At 43.7% G+C, this 19,518-nt stretch overlaps 1 protein-coding gene across 1 annotated transcript in view; it reads left to right on the forward strand.

Annotated features, from left to right (window-relative positions):
* The first annotated feature begins 459 nt into the window (after window positions 1-459).
* The window catches only part of smad3b (SMAD family member 3b), a 103,391-nt gene continuing 84,332 nt past the window's right edge, over window positions 460-19,518 (forward strand). The window contains exon 1 of the mRNA XM_041175229.1: window positions 460-1,166. Coding sequence (XP_041031163.1) covers window positions 961-1,166 — 206 coding nt within the window. The 5' untranslated portion in view covers window positions 460-960. The remainder of the gene's footprint in view (window positions 1,167-19,518) is intronic.

The following is a 19,518-nucleotide window of genomic DNA, read 5'->3' on the forward strand; positions in this document are numbered from 1 at the left end:
TTCCCCAAAATCTCTTAGCCCAGAAGTGAGAATGCTACTAACTGAGCCAAGCTTGGCAGCATCCATTTTGTTTTAAACTTGGGTTGGGCAAACTAAATGAACATGTCAGTTTGAAACAGATTGCATCACTAGTGTCATCATACTGAGCTGTTAATGCCGTTAAAGTTCTTCATTTCTACCAGGTATGGAAAAAAAAAACAGGAGGAAGTTATAGAGCCCAGCTAATTGGCTTTTTATAGGTCAGCTCGCAAGCGTGGTAATGAAATTACCATCGCATTTTTTTTTAGGTGTGCAGGTTCATTGAGATTGTAATTTTGGGCTGGGTTAAATGAGGAGGTTTCACAGTCTTTGCTATGATTGGTGTTGGGAGTGAGGGAGGGAGTGGGGTAGGTCTGGGCAATGACACTTTTTTTCTCAGCCGCTCTCACAACACTCGCTGCTCCGTCTCCCCTGCAACTGCCGGCTTGTAAAATAATTTACATGAGAGACAGACTTGGAAAGTTGATCTGAGTGGGCGCCGGATCACTGCAACCCCCAGGGCGGAGTAATTTCAGCAGCAGAGAGAGAGAGAGAGAGAGAAGGGGCACAAAAAACTTCCTACTTTAAAGGAAAAGTAATTATTTTTCTTCTTGGCTGTGGTTGCATAAAACCCGAAACGGGAGAGGGAGAAGGGCAGAATCGAGTGCATCATCAAGTGCAAAGCAAAAAAAAAGGCAGAGGCACTCAATTGAAGGAGCGGAGGGTTATTGAGATCTCGCCCCCTCGGCAGGAGGGGTTGTGCGGCTGGCTCTGCAGTCAAGTTGAGGATCGCTGGGAAAAAAAAAAGTTTGGAGGAACTTTTCGGAAAAGTTTTGGGATCGCGGTCGGTCGGTGTTTATAGTTGTGTTCCTTTTTCTTTTGCTTTTGCTTTATTTTAAAAGAGAAAAAAAAAAGACGGATTAAGCCAGCCGGTGCTGGAAAATGTCTTCGATCTTGCCTTTCACTCCCCCGATTGTCAAACGCCTCCTGGGCTGGAAGAAGGGAGAACAAAACGGCCAGGAGGAGAAATGGTGCGAGAAAGCGGTGAAGAGTTTGGTGAAAAAGCTGAAAAAGACCGGCCAGTTGGACGAGTTGGAAAAAGCAATTACCACACAGAGTATTAACACCAAGTGCATAACCATCCCCAGGTAACATGGTGTTTATTTTTTCAAAGAAAACTTAAATCAAAAAATGTTTTTTTTTAAAAAAAAGGTCTGAACTAAAAGGGGTTTCTAAATTGACAATCTCTTTTTTAAAGGTTATTTTTTTTTAATTTCAAGATGAATTCCAGTTTTTTGGTTTAAGAAAACCAGATATCATTCGAGGGTTTTGGGTTGATTTTGGATGTTGGGGGCTAAGGAAGGTTGAGGCGATGTCCACCTGTGTTCATCATGAGGGTTTTTTATTGTTTGTGTGCAAGTGCTCTTGTCTGATCTCTTGTATGACAGTTGGAAGTTGCACTTAAATGCCCCCTTAGGACGCAGAATAGCACAGCTTGTCAGTTATAGAGAGGTACATTAACGAGAGCTGTCAGCTGAGCAAAATTAACAGGTCGTCTGTACCAGGTTGTCGATGATGTGTGTGTAACGATATGTTTTGTCTATGAGTGAAGGGGGAGCTCCTTGAGTTTTTTTTTTGACACAGCCCTCGGGGTGGTGATGTGTTACAGTTCACGTAGGAAGTTTAAGTTGCTGTGCCAACATACACTTTTACATGCATGTTGTAGCCTGGAGCTATGTATGGATAGTGATGGTAGAGGTTCCAACTTTTTTTTTCGCATCGCATGGCTGGCCAGGAATCTCTCCTGCTCTGACTGCCTGCCATTGGGGTGAATTGGAAGAATTTGCAGGTTGACCCTCAATGTTACGAATGCACCTTCCTTGGCAATCAATTCTTGGGGTGGAACTTGAACCTTGAACTTCTGGCTTATAGCCAGGGATGCTACCCACTGTACCACAAGACCACCTCACTTTTGGGGACTGATCACACCCCTTCCAAATATTAGTATACATCTGGGACTTGCTTGACTTACCTTCTGGGAGGCTGTGCCATCTAGCAAAGGCACAACGGTGTTATTGATGGGGGGGAGACATTTTTTATTACTGCACAGCAGCCACACAAAACGGAACGGCATTAGTAAGATAGTTTAAAAAGGTGATTGTTGGGTCACTGTTTGTTGAGAGAGGTTACACAGATCTAGGTGGTCTGATCCCTGGGATCACTGTGAACTGTGTAGTGATTATGGACCCAGTTTGGTAGACCATGCTGTAATAGCATAAGCACGTGGCACAGTCAAAATGCAACCAGACTGGCAATGAAACACTCATTAGTAACAGAATAGGGTTGAATTATATGAATAGTGAGGAACTGGTCAAAGTGCTTGTGCACCTTTGTAGGACCAGAGGTGTTTGGTCTCAGGAACAGTGAACGATTTGCAAAGTGTTTGGATTTTGGGATTCAGTTTTTGCTTTGCCATGAAGCTGCAGTTAACTGTAAAGTGCAGGCTGAATCCAGTATCAGGGTCCAACCCCTCACTGAAGCATGGTAGCATTAAACTTGGAGGACTCTGGCTCTGCTTTGACCGAGAGTCACCTCAACACCTGATTTGCATACACCAGTTTACCTTCCATGCAAAATCAAAACTAATGTTTAAGTTAGTGTAAATGCACATGAAAATGCTTTGGAGTGAATTTGCATGTGTGTGGGAGAGGGATGAGAGCAGTTAATTTGGAATTGCATATTTTTAATGGTACATTTCTAGTTGTTGGTTTTTTTCTGCAGAGTTTTATGATTTTCATTTTTAAACATTGCCTTAGCTGTGTTTTAGTGCATGATAAGTGACAGGAGTGTGTGGCATGTAAGTGGATGGAGTAATTTCTAACTGACCTGAGCATGTTGACTCTCTCTGAATTGCACCATGACCAGGCAGGAGAAGCCTGCGTAATCGCATGGATTTTACATTTCCTAATAATCAATACATGCTTTGGATCACTTTCCATTATGATGTTAAGATTACTGTAGCTGTTTTTGGGCTTTCCTTTGGGCTCTGTTTAGTATAAGTCAGATCTGATCCCAGGGTAATGCACACAAAAAAATGTTTTTACTCCTGATTTTCTTATCTGTTTTCCAGAGGTTGCTAACCTGTGTTGGGATACAGGTTTTTTTTAATGGGATGTGGGTGTCATTGGCTAGGCCAGCATTTATTGCCCATCCCTAATTGCCTAAGAGAAGGTGGTGGTGAGCTGCCTACTTGAACCGCTGCAGTCCATGTGGTGTAGGAACACACACAGAGCTCTTAGGGAGTTCCAAGATTTTGACCCAGCAATAGTGAAGGAATGGAAACATTGTTCCAAGCCAGGATGGTGTGTGGCTTGGAAGGGAACTTGCAGGTGGTGGTGTTCCCATACATCCATGTCCTTCGAGGTGGTAGGGCCCCTGGGTTAGGAAGGTGCTGTCGAAAGAGCCTTGGTAAGTTGCTACAGTACATCTTGTAAATGATACACACTGCTGCCACTGTGCATCAGTGGTGGAGGGAGTGAATGTTGAAGGTGGTGGATGGTGTGCCAGTCAAGTGGGGTCCTTTGACTTGGATGGTGTTGAGCTCCTTGAGTGTTTTTGGAGCTGCACTCATCCAGGCTAGTGGAGAGTATTCCATCACACTCCTGACTTAAGCCTTGTCAATGGTGGCCAGGCTTTGGGAGTCAGGATTGAGTTATTTGCTGCAGAATAGATAGAGGGAGCAAATGCATGATAGCTAAATTTGCAGATGACACAAAGATAGGTAGGAAACTATGTTGTGAAGAGGACATAAGGAGACCGCAGACAGATATAGATAGGTTGAGTGAGTGGGCAAAAATATGACAGATGGAGTATAATGTGGGAGAGTGTGAAGTTGTTCACTTTGGCAGGAAGAATAGAAAAGCAGAGTACTGCTTAAACGGAGAACAAGGCTGCAGAGGGATTTAGCTGTTCAAGTGCATGAGTCACAAAAAGTAAGTATGCAGGTACAGCAAGGTACTTAAGAAGGCTAATGGAATGCTATCCTTTTATTACAAGAGGAATTGAACAGGACATTGGTGAGACCACATCTCGAATATTGTGCAGTTTTGGTCTCCTTATTTAAGGAAGGATGTAAATGCATTGGAGGTGGTTCAAAGGAGGTTTATTAGATTGATACTTGGAATGAGCAGATGTCTTATGATGATAGGTTAGGTAGACTGGACTTGTTTCCACTGGAGTTGAGAAGAGTGAGGGATGACTTGATTGAAGTTTACAAGACCCTGAATGGTTGACAAGGTGGACGTGGAAAGGATATTTCCACTTGTGGGTGAGTCCAGAACTAGAGGGCACTGTTTTAAAATTAAGGGCTGCCCTTTTAGGGCATAGATGAGGAGAAATTTTTTTTGCGAGTTGTGTGCCTCAGAAGGCGGTGGAGGCATGGTCATTGAATATTTGTAAGGTGGAGATAAATAGATTCTTGTTTGGCAAGGGGATCAAAGATTTTTGGCGGTAGATGGGAATGTGGAATTCGAAACAAACAGATCAGTCATGATTTTAATGAATGGCAGAGCAGGCTCGAGGGGCCAAATGGCCTACTTCTATTTCGTATGCTAATATGAATTCCCAGTCTCTGATCTGCACTTGCAGTTACAGTATTGATATGACTGGTCCAGTTCAGTTCGGGTCAATTGTAATTTCCAGGATGTTGATCATGTTGCTTGGTGTTGGTTGCATTTGGTACCCAAGTGGTCATTCTGCATTTTTCAGTATACTCAGGAATAGATAGGGTAGTTAGAGAGAAATGATTTTTGCTAATTGGGGATTATAGGACGGGGACATGGTCAAAAAATTAGAGCCACACCTTTCAGGAATGAAATTTAGAAAACACATCTTCGTACAAAGGGGGAGATGGTGGCTCAGTGGTAATATCACTGGACTAGTAATCTAGAGACCCAGGTTAATGCTCTGGGGACATGGGTTCCTATCTCACCAGGCCAGCTGCTGAAATTTAAATTCAGTTAGTAAATCTGGAATATATAGTTAGTCTCAATAATGGTGATCGTACCAACTATCATGGATTGTTGTAAAAACCCATCTGGTTCACTAATGTCCTTTAGGGAAGGAAATCTGCTGTCCTTACCCGGTCTGGTCTATATGTGACTCCAGAACAAAAACAGAATTACCTGGAAAAACTCAGCAGGTCTGGCAGCATCGGCGGAGAAGAAAAGAGTTGACGTTTCGAGTCCTCATGACCCTTCGACAGAACTTGCGTTCAAGTCCAAGAAAGAGTTGAAATATAAGCTGGTTTAAGGTGTGTGTGTGGGGGGCGGAGAGATAGAGAGTCAAAGAGGTGGAGGGGGGGGGTGTGGTTGTAGGGACAAACAAGCAGTGATAGAAGCAGATCATCAAAAGATGTCAACGACAATAGTACAATAGAACACATAGGTGTTAAAATTAAAGTTGGTGATATTATCTAAACGAATGTGCTAATTAAGAATGGATGGTAGGGCACTCAAGGTATAGCTCTAGTGGGGGTTTTTTTTATATAATGGAAATAGGTGGGAAAAGGAAAATCTTTATAATTTATTGGAAAAAAAAAGGGGAAGGGGGAAACAGAAAGGGGGTGGGGATGGGGGAGGGAGCTTACGACCTAAAGTTGTTGAATTCAATATTCAGTCCGGAAGGCTGTAAAGTCCCTAGTCGGAAGATGAGGTGTTGTTCCTCCAGTTTGCGTTGGGCTTCACTGGAACAATGCAGCAAGCCAAGGACAGACATGTGGGCAAGAGAGCAGGGTGGAGTGTTGAAATGGCAAGCGACAGGGAGGTTTGGGTCATTCTTGCGGGCAGACCGCAGGTGTTCTGCAAAGCGGTCGCCCAGTTTACGTTTGGTCTTTCCAATGTAGAGGAGACCACATTGGGAGCAACGAATGCAGTAGACTAAGTTGGGGGAAATGCAAGTGAAATGCTGCTTCACTTGAAAGGAGTGTTTGGGTCCTTGGACGGTGAGGAGAGAGGAAGTGAAGGGGCAGGTTGCATCTTTTGCGTGGGCATGGGGTGGTGCCATAGGAGGGGGTTGAGGAGTAGGGGGTGATGGAGGAGTGGACCAGGGTGTCCCGGAGGGAGCGATCCCTACGGAATGCCGATAAGGGGGGTGAAGGGAAGATGTGTTTGGTGGTGGCATCATGCTGGAGTTGGCGGAAATGGCGGAGGATGATCCTTTGAATGCGGAGGCTGGTGGGGTGATAAGTGAGGACAAGGGGGACCCTATCATGTTTCTGGGAGGGAGGAGAAGGCGTGAGGGCGGATGCGCGGGAGATGGGCCAGACACGGTTGAGGACCCTGTCAACGACCGTGGGTGGAAAACCTCGGTTAAGGAAGAAGGAGGACATGTCAGAGGAACTGTTTTTGAATGTAGCATCATCGGAACAGATGCGACGGAGGCGAAGGAACTGAGAGAATGGGATGGAGTCCTTACAGGAAGCGGGGTGTGAGGAGCTGTAGTCGAGATAGCTGTGGGAGTCGGTGGGTTTGTAACTATAACTATAACCCGCTGTGACTCCAGACCCCACAGAAATGTGGTTGACTCTTAACTGCCCTCTGAAATGGCCTAGCAAGTCACTCAGTTTAAGCACAACTAGGGATGGTCAACAAATGCCAGCAACGCCCACATCCCATGAAAGAATCAGGAAAATAAAGTGCGGTGGAATTTTGAACTCTCCCGCAAATGTTGGATAAATTATTAATTTTAAAATTGAGATTGCTGGATTTTGGTTAGCCACAAATATTAAAGGATGTGGGGCAAATGTGGGTATATATGAAGTTGGACCTTAGAACAACCATGAGCTAATTGAATGGCAGAACAGGTTTGAGGGGCTAAATGGTTTCCTCCAGCTCCTATACTTAAGCCTGAGCAATGAACTGTTGAACATGGAAGGTTATCATACTAACCTTCTCAAAGCCCAAGCCTTCACAACTTTTTCTAATCTCTTGGTGCTGGATTAGTTTTTCCATTCCTTTCATTGCTACTCTGAAGTGCTGAGGGATGCTTTGCTGCAGTAAAAGCAGTAATATGAAGGGATGTTTTTGATCACTCTATTCAGGATTCAGGATCAACTCCAAAGGTAGTGTAACCAACTTGCTCTCAATCTGGTTTAACTCCATATTTCAGTTATTTCTTTGGTAAATGTGTGTGTACAGGAAAGAGTCAATTAGAGTGGGGTCTCAGTTTTGCCATTGGAGTATTATAATGACATCATATGATAACTAGTATTTATACAATGTCCCTTGTGCAGCATCTTGGAAGGGGATAGGGTGGGCCCCAAACAGGCAATAAGCGAACATATGGGGAAGAGCAAAGGCACGGCTAAAGGAAAGAGGAAATTTAGTCTCGGAAAAGGCCTTCAGAGGGTAGAAGTTGAAGGATCAGCCTCTGAGAGTGGAGGGAGAGTGCAGGAATCCATCGTTACCATGACCAATGTATTGTCATCTCTACAAGATGCATAACTTTGTTGAGTCATGCGCTTTTATAAACATTGCTCCACAGGGATTAGTTTCCTGAATTTTCGATAGTGACTCTGTCTCCCTTTTCCTTTTTATCAATTACCCAGCACTCCCCTGAGCTGCTTCTCCTCTCTCTCTCTCTCTCTCTCTCTATCTCTCTTCTCTCCTCCCCCCCCCCCCCCCATTCTGTGACAGAGCTTCCAATTGTCTGGGCCTAATTTCTTATGTTCTGTGTTGTGTTAAAGCATTTGAGGGTAGTGAGTGAAGGTGGAATTGAGGTGGATCAATCATGATCTTGTTGAATGGCAGAGCAGGCTTAAAGGGCAAATAGCTGACTCCAGATCCTATTTTGAACATAAGTTATGTTCTAACATCTGAATTTGCCTTTCTCTTGCCTTGCTGTGCTTCTCTCTTCAGATGTGTTTTTTTAACTGAGCATTCGATCAACTCTTCTAATTATTCTTCCACCACTTGATTTGTTTATTCCTCTGAAATGCCTATGGATGATTTTTTTGTTAAAGATGCTATACAAACACAGGCTGTTGTATAGGCAGCATTTTGTATACAGTGACATACGCAAACAGTAATCTAATGTATTACAAATTCATATGTTTTTGATGATTGGTGAAGCAGAGTTGTCAGGCCACCAGAACAGCAATTTGCTTTAATGCATAACTATTTGATTCCAGTGTAACATCTCATTTGAGAAAGAGTGTATCTGACAATGTAACACTTCCTCACGAAAGCATCAGTCTAGGTTTATAGACTCATGTCCTGGAATGGGGCTTGAACCTACAACCTCCTGAAAGCGGGAGTGCTAGCAACTGAAGCAAACTGGCATTAAGAAAGCAAAGATTCAGATACCTGCCCATACTTCTCCATTCAATAATTACTTCTTTCAAGATTCTTCACTCTATGACAATATAAATATTGCAGTATAAAAATAATCTGTCACAGAGTAACACCATTGCTTGGGGAGATCCGTCGTTTGCTCTACACTGATGATGCTTAACATTCCAAAATGAGGAACACCTTCAATAGCAAAGGGACTGACTCTCACACCTGTAAAACTGTTTGTTTTGACCATCAGGAAGGCAAGTGTCAAGGTCCAGGATGCTGCCATACTGCCATCTATCAGCATTGACAATGTGGTGCTGGAGATTGTTGATAGCTTCATATATCTAGGTTCCACAACCACCAGCAATCTGTCACTTGATGTTAAAGTCAACACATGAATTGCAAAAGAGACATTTGTTATGTCCAAGCTGAGTAAGCGAGCATGGACCAACAGCAACCTGACTGAGAACACCAAACTGCAAGACCACCAAGCCTGTGTCTTCTGCGCAGTCCTCTACAGTGGTGAGACCTGGACAACATATGCAGGGGATAAGACTGAACAGTTTCCACCTTCACTGTCTCAGACATATCCTAGGCATCTCTTGGCAGGGCAAGGTCACAAACTCAAACTCCTGGAGTGAGCAGATTCCATCAGTATACATTCATTGCTAAACCAATGATGTCTATGCTGGCTCGGCCACGCTCATCAGATGAATGACAGCCCTGTACCCAGAGACCTTCTGTACGGTAAACTGGCCACTGGGTCACGACCTCCTTGGTGTTCATGCCTCCACTACAAGGAGACCTACAAGTGAGATACAAAGATGGCAGACATCTATAAATTTAACAATGCCTGGTGTGTTTGTGGTTATATTCACGTTAAACCACAGCAGCCTTCCATCAGCCACACCTGCTCCCAAAACTGCATTCAGCACTATTGTTGTTAATGAGCTCATGGGGACCTTTTTCAGTATGGTGCTTTGAGTTGTTAGCACAGTATTGTTACTGATATGAAGGTACTTACTCTTTTCCAGGTTGAATAATATTGGCCCTTGTTATTAAGGGACCTCGGTGAAGGACCACAGTGCCGGAAGCCAAGGGTAAAAAGAGCAGAAGTAACAGAGATTGAGTTTTGGATTGGGTTAGACACCAGCTTTTCACTTCAGGGACCTAGTAATGAGTGGGCCCTCCAGGAATTGCAGACTGTTTGGTGTCTAATATAATGTTTGTGACTGACAATCATTCTGATGACAAGGTTACTGATTTTAGCCATGTTGTCATTTTTAAAATTTATTCATGGTATGTAGGATGTAGGCATCACTGGCAAAGCCAGCATTTATTGACCTTGAGAAGGTGGTGGTGAGCTGCCTTCTAGAACCACTGTGGTCCTTGTGCTGTAGGTACGATCACAGCTCTGCTGTGGAAGAAGTTCCAGGATTTTGACCCATTGATGAAGGAAGAAGACAAACGTCATATCTAAGCTTACCAATGAATTATGGTCACTTGGGTAAGTTAGGTGCCTGTGGAACTGAATCACAATAAGGAGTCAATAAGGACGGGAGAGAGAAAATTGTAATTATCTCCAGACATGCCTGGAAGTAGTCAGTGAGGCACTTGACTCCCTGTAATCCAAGTTCACGAAGCTCACACTTCCAAGAGATGCTGTACCCCACTTGCCTCTCCAGATCTCAGAGGCATTCCAGACCTACCAATCACTGCTTCTGGTCCCAGTTCAAACACACTATTGCTTCACTTTGGGAGGAGACTCTACATTGTTGATGAGAAGTCTGGACCTTTTATGAGACCAGAAGTTATAGCACAAAGTGTGGTCCCCGAGCCAAGTAGCAACATCACTATGAGCTATAGCTGGAAGATGTTCATTGACGAGCTGATTCCCAGCTTTAGAATCAGAGTCTGTATTGTAAGTTCATCCATTTTCCACTGACCTTTCTGAAACCTGCTTTCTGTGGGTGCCATTGGAGTAAAAGATAAAGAATTTATCTAGAATGTGGTTGTCTGCTGTGTGCTTTTTGACTCCGTTTTATCAGCTGCTTGTCCTGGTGTCTGATGGCCCCACTGTCTTTGTTGGCACAATGCCCCAGAACAAAAGCACCTTCCTGCCAACCAAAACCTGAGCGAAAAAAACAGGATTACCACCCCTCCCTGCCCGCTGCACCCTCCCCACCCAAAGGGTGACAATGAGGGAAATAAGAACAAGCAGGCATTTGCTGTATAAATTTAAATGTTTCATAGAATTACATAGAACATACAGCCCACGAAAGAGGCACAGCCTTGCCAGTGTTAATGCTCCACTTGAACCTCCTCCCTCATCTAACTTATCAGCATATTCCTCTCTTCCCTTCTCACCTACTCCCTCCTTAAATGTATCCATATTATTTGCTTCAACCTCTCTCTTTGGTAGTGTGTTCTGCATTCCCACCACCTGGGTGAAGAAGTCTCTTCTGAATTCCTCAGTTGATTTCTTGGTGACTATCTTATATTAATAGCCTCTGGTTTTGCTCTTCCCCACAAGCGGAAACACAGTATGCATTCTGTCAAAATCTTTCATAATTTTAAAAATGTCTGGTAGGTTACTCCTCAGCTTTCTCTTTTCAATAAAGCCAGCCTGTTCATCCTGTCCTCGTGAATAAACCTGCATTCCTGGTATCGTCCTTGTGAACACTCAACCCATGTTGGTGAGTTTCCACCACTCAGTTCAGATTCTAGGTTATCTGACCCTGTCGTTTTTTTCCCCTTGGTATTAATGTGACTAGCCATTTTGAGCACGACAATAGCGACTGACCTATCCCAACATATACTACCAGGCACAGACTACAGTATTGCATGGCCTTTGTGTATAGCTTGGCTCCGTTGGTAGCCCTGAGACTAGAGATAGTGATTTTGAGCTCAACTTAAGGACCTGAGGCCATCTTTGAGGCTGGCACTTCAGTACAGTACTTGGGGAGAGTTATATAGAACCCACAGCACAAATGTGGCACATCTGGCCTGTGCTCCACATAAACCACCCCTCAGCCCCTTCATTTAACCTCAAAAGTCAATCCTATTCCTTCCTCCCTAGCCTGTTTATCTAGCTTCTCCTTAAATGCATCTGTGCTATTTCCTGTCAACCACTCCCTCTGGCAATGAGTTCCACAATCTCACCACTTCCTGGGTAAAGGCTTTTTCTCCTGAATCCCCTATTGGATTTAGTGACTATCTTCTATTCATGCACCTCAGTTGTATTCTCACCCATGATGTTCTTTGTTTGAAATGCTAAAGTAAAATCTGATGGTTCAGTGGCATTATCTGAAGAAGTGCAGAGAGCTTTCTTGGTGTCCTGACTGACAGCTTAACTGCAACCAACATCTCATAGCACCATTCACAACTTCAGGATAGTCCAAAGCGCTTTACAGCAAATTAAGTACTTCTGAAGTGTTGTAATGTAGGAAAAGCGGCAACTAATTTGCATGCAACAAAATTCCCACAAACAGCAGTCTCTTTTAGTGATTGTGGAGGGATGAATATTAGCCAGAACATCAAGAAAGCCTTCTCTGTAATTCTTTGAAGAGGTGTCGCAGGATCTTTGGATCCATCTTAGAGGGTGGATGAGGCCTCAGTTTTAAACTGAGCCATGGGTGCTGGGGGAGGGGTGGGAGTTGGTGGGGAATGGTGGAAACCTCAGGAAGTTTGGACCTGGGAATGGAAATACGTAAAGCAAGAAAGGGAATTCAGGAGACGGTAATTGCTGCACATGAGCTAGATTTTACTGAAACTCAAGTTAGACAAGTAGGATCAGCAAAAGACAGAAATATAATGGTTAGACTGAGTACTTCAAACTGGCAGAGGATACAAGTTTAGAGATCCAAGAAATAAAGTTATTATTGCATGCTTTTTAAATTAACATAAATCAAAAACAGAGAGCAATGATCTTTGGCTGTCGGTTCTTTAGAAGATGGGGGAGTGAAGTAAGGGAACATTAAGTGGAACCTGACTTTAATGATGCGCATCTCCTTTACACTGCTCTCTTCCTACACTTGGAAAGATAGTGTTACTGAATATGGCCGCAGCAACCCTTATTTCACCAGAGTAATTGCTAGGTTGTTCACCAGATTGAATTAGGATTATTATTCTTGGGAAGTTCGTGGTTTGGCACATTGTGAATGCAGTCAAATAGATTTGTGATGTTGATGAACACACTGGTCAGTGAAGTCCTGAGGCATCCAGAACAGGAAGATCCTGAGTTGGATCCTCATTCTGTGCTGAGTTATCTGACCTCAAATGGGGTGGCAATGCTCAAGGCCTTCACACCCTTCGATTAGGGAAGAGAAATGATAACAAGCATGGGTTCCTGCCTCTGTTTGCTGGACAGTGATTCCAGCGGGTGCAGGAATGAATGTGGACATCGGGTAATGCTGGGATCCAAATTTGCAAAGATGCATCTCAAAAATAACTGGTCTACCGATGATTTGGAGTCTTGTGTGACAAATGCTGTAGCCTCTCCAACTCACTTTCTCCTTTTTTTAAAAAAATAAAACCGCTTTGACCAAACTCTTGGTCACCTGTTCCAGTGTCTGCTTAAGGCTTGGTGGTAAATTTTCTTTAATGCTTTACTAAAGCACCTTGGATGTTTTTATGTCATTGAAGACACTGTATAAATGCAAGTTGTTGAGAGGGTGGCTGCTTCAACAGTGCCCCAAGAAGAGACAGTTTTTCAGGCATAACAAAATTGGAGTTGAGTCCTCAGTCTGAATAAACAATGAATTTAACTTTATCCACTGTACAGCTCAAGTCATGGTCAATTTAATTAGTCAACAAACTAACTTGCGACAACTTTATTATTGTTAACATGGACTGGTTCCTTGTTAATAATCAGAATGAAACCATCCTGGTTTAACGGTGGACTGTGTGTGTTATTTAAAGAGCAAATCCTGTTCAGGACTTTGCCACATTGTCGAGGTTAACACCTCAGTGTAATATCGAGGGAGTGTTGCATTACTGAATGGGATTTCCTCCCAATAAGTTGTCCAACTCTGGTCTGGTCTGATTCTTCACTGTGTTTCAAGTGGACATTAACAGTCCGATGGAAGAGGGCCGTGGAATTCCATAGCTGCCTTGGCCGGAATTTCGGCCAGTACCACCCAAAAAACAAACCACCAGAGTAACTGTTCTTTCTGTCTTTGGGACTTTTGTGTTCTGCAAAATGCCTGAATGTTTGCTTACATAATAATCGCTGCCCTTCAAAATAATTTGTAGTGTGTGAACGAGGAATTTCTGAGAGACATGTTAAGATGTTCTATCGATGTGCATCATCATTTCCGCTCTATTGGCTCGATGTTAGTTTTACACTGAGTTCACAAAATGAACTACATGAGGCTCTGTCCCTTTAGAAGTTGTCTGGAGCAAGTCACCTTTGCCATGTTTTGACACACAGCAAGAAAAAAGTCTCCTTTTTGAGAAGTTATTACACATATGCACAGCAGCAGAGGGTAAAAATAGAAAAAAATGTTGCTTATTTTTACATCAGGTTGCACGTTGCCTCCCAAAGCACTTTCCAACCAATGAAGTACTTTTTGAACTGTAATCTCTGTTGTAATGTAGGAAATGTGGCAGCAAATTTGTGCCGGGCAAGATCCCACAAAAGGTAATGAGATGATCTGATCTGTTTTAGTGGTGTTGATTGGTTGGGGGAGGAAATATTGACCAGAACACTCAGGAAAACTCTCTTGGTCTTCTTTGAAATAGTGACCATGGGACCTTTTCACGTCCACTAGAGAGGGCTGATGTGGCCTCAGTTTAAAGTCTCATCTGAAGGACGGCACCTTCGACAGGGCAGCACTTCCTCAGTACTGCATTGGATTGTCAGCCTAAATCCTGTGTTCACGTCACTAGAGTTGATTTAGATTTGAACCCACAAACTTCTAACCCAGGAGTCGAGAGCGCTACCCCCTGAGCCATGGCTGGGCGAACCCTGTGCTCTTTATGGGCAACAGAGGCCACAGTGTTCACCCCAGTCCTTGATCGTTCTGTGAGTGGGACTTCTCCACTGGGAGAGTGGGAAGGGCAGCCTTCATGCTTGGATTACGAGCTGCCCTTCTGTGTGTCGACACGTGGAGGAGGGGAAGTGGTTTACAGCTGTGGCTCGCAGTATGAATGGGTTATTGTGCAGTTTGGAGTGTGCACAGCATCACTAATAGACTGGCACAGTAATAATTCAGTGGGGAAATCATTCACGGTGCATCCAGGTCTTTTCATTTCCTAAAGTACGTCAAATTCATGACATCTATGAAGCTATAGTCAACTGTGGGTCACAACAACATCCTGAACACACTTGCCAAGGCTCGACATAATTCTTATTTTAAAACCTGTTGTGCTTTTGTTGGTTCCTTCAGAACCTTTCAGTTGATTTCCTTATTTTTAAAGCGACCTGGACTAGCATTTAAACAGCTGTGTCAAAAATGTTGAGGAGACGTTAACAGCTTGTCTTGATTGTTTAGTAGGTAACTACAAAACATTGTCTGGATTTGAGCCGCAGACTGCAGCAGGCCCATATTTAATACTTTGCTGAGTTGGTTGATCTTCATTGGGGCGCCAATTTTATGACTTTTTCCTTTCCAGGTCGTTACCCAGTGATTACACGAACTCGCTACCTGGGCTACTGCACAAAAAATGGCTGTTTGGGCAGAGCAACCATTGGTATCCATGGAACACTAACCCTAACTGAAATCTTAGGATGATGAAAGGGAACATTCTAGCACAGACCAAGTCTCTCAAACAGCCTGAGAGTGAAGTGAAGTACCCTTGGGGTATGGTATATCAGTGCCAAAGTCCAGAGTGCAGCATCACAGACTAGAGTCATAGAGGTCCAAAGCACAGATAAAGCCCCTTCGTCCCTTCAACTCTGCGCTGGTCAAACAAGCACCTAACTACTCCAATCCCATTTTCCAGCATTAGGCCCATAGCCTTGTATGCCATGGCATCGCAAGTGCACATCCAAATACTTCTTAAATGTTATGAGGGTTTCTGTCTCTACCACCCTCTGGGTGAAAAAATTCTTCCTCACATCCCCTCTAAACCTCCTGCCCCTTACCTTAAACCTATGCCCCCTGATTCTTGATCCCTTCACCAAAGGGAAAAGTTCCTTCCTGTCTACCCTTCCTGTCCACCCTATCTATGCCCCTCATAATTTTATACATCTCAATTATATTTCCCCTCAATCTCCTCTGCTCCAGGGAAGATAACCCCAGTGTATCCAATCTCTCCTCATAACTAAAACTCTCCAGCCCAGGCAACATCCTGGTAAATCTCTTCTGCACACACTCTCTAGTGCAATCACATTCTTCTTATAATGCGGATTCCAGAACTGCACGCAGTACTCTAGCTGAGGCCTAACCAGTGTTTTATACAGTTCTAGCATAACCTCCCTGCTCTTATATCCTGTGCCTCGGCTAATAAAGGCAAGTATCCCATATGCCTTCTTAACCACCTTAACTACCTGTCCCACTACCTTAATGGACCGGTGGACATGCACACCAAGGGCCCTTTGACTCTTGGTACTTCCCAGGGCCCTACTATTCACCGTGTATCCCCGTGCCTTGTTTGTCCTGCCCAAGTGCATCACCTTGCACTTATCCGGATTAAATTCCATTTTCCACTGATCAGCCCATCTGACCAGCCCGTTTATACCTTCCTGTAATCTAAGGCTATTCTCCTCACTATTTACCACCCCACCAATTTTCATGTTATCTGTGAACTTACTGATCAGCCCTCCTACATTCAAGTCTAAGTCGTTTATATATACCAGAAAGAGCAAGGGACCCAACAGCAATCCCAGTGGAACCCCACTGGACACAGGCACCCAGTCACAAAAACGTTCCTCGACCATCACCCTCTGCTTCCTGCCACTCAGCCAACTCTGGATCCAATTTGCCAAATTGCCTTGGACTATACAGTTTCTGGTCCGTGATTCCCTACGGTGATAAGTTACTGACCCCATGTCACTAGGGAAGCATTGGATAGAAGGAAAATCAATGAACCAGTTCTCCCTGGGCTGTTGTGTTAAATCATCAAGGGTTCAGATACATGAAATAAACAAACAAACTAACCAGGGGGCACAGATTTAAGGTGACTGGCCAAAGAACCAGAGGTGACATGAGGATGAACTTTTTATGCAGTGAGTGGTTAGGATTTGGAATGCACTGCCTGTTACGGTGGTGAATGCAGATTCAACAATAACCTTCAAAAGGAATTGAATAAATGCTTGAAGGAGAAAAATAAATCAGGGATATGGGGAAAAAGCCAGAGAGTGGGACTAACTGGATTGCTCTTCAAAAGAGCTCGTGCAAACTCAAAAGGCCGAATGGTTGCCTTCTGTGCTGTACTATATTATTTGGCCATTTCAGAGTTCTGATTTGCCTATCCTTTTAATTTCACATGGTGCATATAGCCTAACGAAGCTGTATTGCCCTTAAAGAATTAAAATTCCCATGTTGAGCAGGATCATACGTGTACAGTAAGACTGGATATGTAATTGGTTTGTCTATGGCAGAGGACCTGTCAGCCATGAGTCACGGTCAAAACTTTTAAAGATCTTTCCAAGTATACTGATCGAAATTGGATTATATTTGTTGGAGTCAAACTGCATGACTCTCAAGTGTTGGCCAGGCTGAGGAAAGAAATACTTTTCTTTGAGTCGGAAGGTTATGAATGGAAGCCCCACCGTGGAATTCAGCACATTAATCTAGGCTGACACTTGTGTTATGTTGTCAGAGGTGTCAACTTTTTATATGAGATATTAAATCACAATCCAATGAGCTTATTTGAAGAGGACTAGTGGAGTTCTTCCAGTGACAGTTGGCCAACAGTTATCCCTCAAATAACACTACAAAAAATGGACTAATTGGGTATTTTATCACATTTGTGGGACCTTGTGTGCAAACTGGCTGCAATCTTTGCCTACTTTAACAATAATGAGAATTCTTTAAAAGCATATTTCATTGGTTGGTGCTACCAGAGTGCATGAAACATGCTGCACAAATGCGAATCTTGCTTTCCAGTGCTCATCCTGATTGAATTAGTTTGTCCCTGGGTCACTTTAGGCTAAGGTTATGTGCACGCGCTCAGTTTACCAATCTGCATAGTAATGGTTCACTGTACTCTCTGTAGCACTATATATTGTTGGGTTTACAACATCCCAAATCGGATCCTGGTTTGGTCTTTCGGTTTTGCTGGGTTATCCTAAGGGAGTAGCACTTAGAAGCATCAAAGGCAGTGATGCACAGAAGGCAGCCCTGAAACTGTGACCCACTTCACTGTCGCTAATGGCCCTTGGCAAACCTTGTGTTGCCCAGGACTTTTGGTTTTCCAGATGTCGGTGTGGAATGTTACCTGATCATTGCTTCTTTCTCCCAATCACTTGCTCTCCGGTAAAGGGAAGTAAATGAGTGCTATTAGAGGTAAATTTATCCCAGTGTCCAAATATCAATAGTCACTATTGAAGCAGATGTATCCATTAAAATTGTTGGTCCCTTAGTGGGTTTTGTTTTTGCTCTTCCTGTGGAGAGTGTCTTGCTTCCATTTGGCAATGAACCACAGTAGGTTGATTGAAATCAGGAGCCTGTGATGTGGTGGGTAGGTCAGGGGTGCAGACCTGTGTCCCACCAGTAGCATATTACATTTGTCCCAGAGAATGAACCATATTTATTAGAATGGGGGGGCCCATGATTGTGGAGATATCCATCGCTATCTCGCATCTGCCAGGACAGTACTGGCTTAGGGCAAGGGCAAAGTTTCAACACCAAGAGACGACACATTGAAATGAGTATTTTAGTTCAGCTGAACTCCCCATACAATGACTTCATTATTGGAGTGAGTCATGCACACTCTCTCAGATGACTCACAAATTATGGCTGGCAGGTAATATCAGATTTCTACAGATAGGTAACAGCAGCCAAGCTGGGAGAGCAGTAAGCATATGTTAAAAAGATCTGATTGCCTTTCAACCCTGACTCACACAAGTGTGTGTTTTGACTTCCTGTCAAGAAGATAACCCTTCCTGGAGCAATTGAGGTGGGTTTTTTTGCTCGATGTTTAAGGGGAAGTTCATTGTTGCTGAATCTGCACTAACCATTTTACTCAGGTGTCATTCCCTTTTTATTAAAACAACATCTGGACACAAGTTGAAACTACCAAGAGATCTAAAATTAATCCTAACTTAACACAAACTCAATTTTTCTTGTCAATTTCCTTCTTCTTTGACTGGTTTTCCTCAAAGGCCTTGCTAACTGGCTACAAGAGCAGGTCAGAGGCTGGGAACTCTGCAGCAAGTAACTCACTTCCTGACTCTGCACTAACTATCCGTGATTTACAAGGCTCAAGTCAGGAGTGTGATGGACTACTCTCCACTTTCCTGATGAATGCAGCTCCAACAACACTCAAGAAGCCTGACACCATTCAGGACAAAGCAGCCCGCTTGATTGGCACCCTATCCACCACCTTAAACCTCCATTTCCTCCACCAGCGACACACAGTGGCAGCAGTCTGTACCATCTACAAGATACGCTGTAGCAACTCGCCAAGTCACCTTCAACGGCACCATCCAAACCCGCGACCACCTAGAAGGACAAGGGCAGCAGATGTACCTTCCCCCAAGCCATTCGCCATCTTGACTTGGAACTATATCACTGTTACTTCACTGTCGCTAGATCAAAATCCAGGAACTCCTTCCCTAACAGCACTGTGGGCATTCCTACACCGCCTGGACTGTAGCGGTTCAAGAAGGTGGTTCACCATCCTCTTACCAAGGGCAATTAGGAATGGGCAACAAATGCCGTGAAAGAATTTTTTAAAAAAATTTCTTTTCTCAACTCCACAGACATTGTCTTCCCTTCAAGATATCAGACCCTTATTTGACCAGAATATTACCAGGGCAAAGGTTAGATTGGGGAGATATGACACAAACTGGGCTTGTTTTCCTGGAATATTGAATGTTAAGCAAATGATTTGATTGATGTTTTTGGGTGTTGGGGCTTTTGGTCCATCAAAGCCTTGTGTTCAAAAACAACTAAAATATTTATCCTTGTCTTCAAATCCCTCCATGGCCTCACCCTTCCCTATCTACAACTCTGCAAGATCTCTGTATAACTCCCCGCTTCTGGCATCCGGTGCA

The sequence above is a fragment of the Carcharodon carcharias genome, chromosome 26 (assembly GCF_017639515.1).
Source record: "Carcharodon carcharias isolate sCarCar2 chromosome 26, sCarCar2.pri, whole genome shotgun sequence".
NCBI classification, from domain to species: domain Eukaryota; kingdom Metazoa; phylum Chordata; class Chondrichthyes; order Lamniformes; family Lamnidae; genus Carcharodon; species Carcharodon carcharias.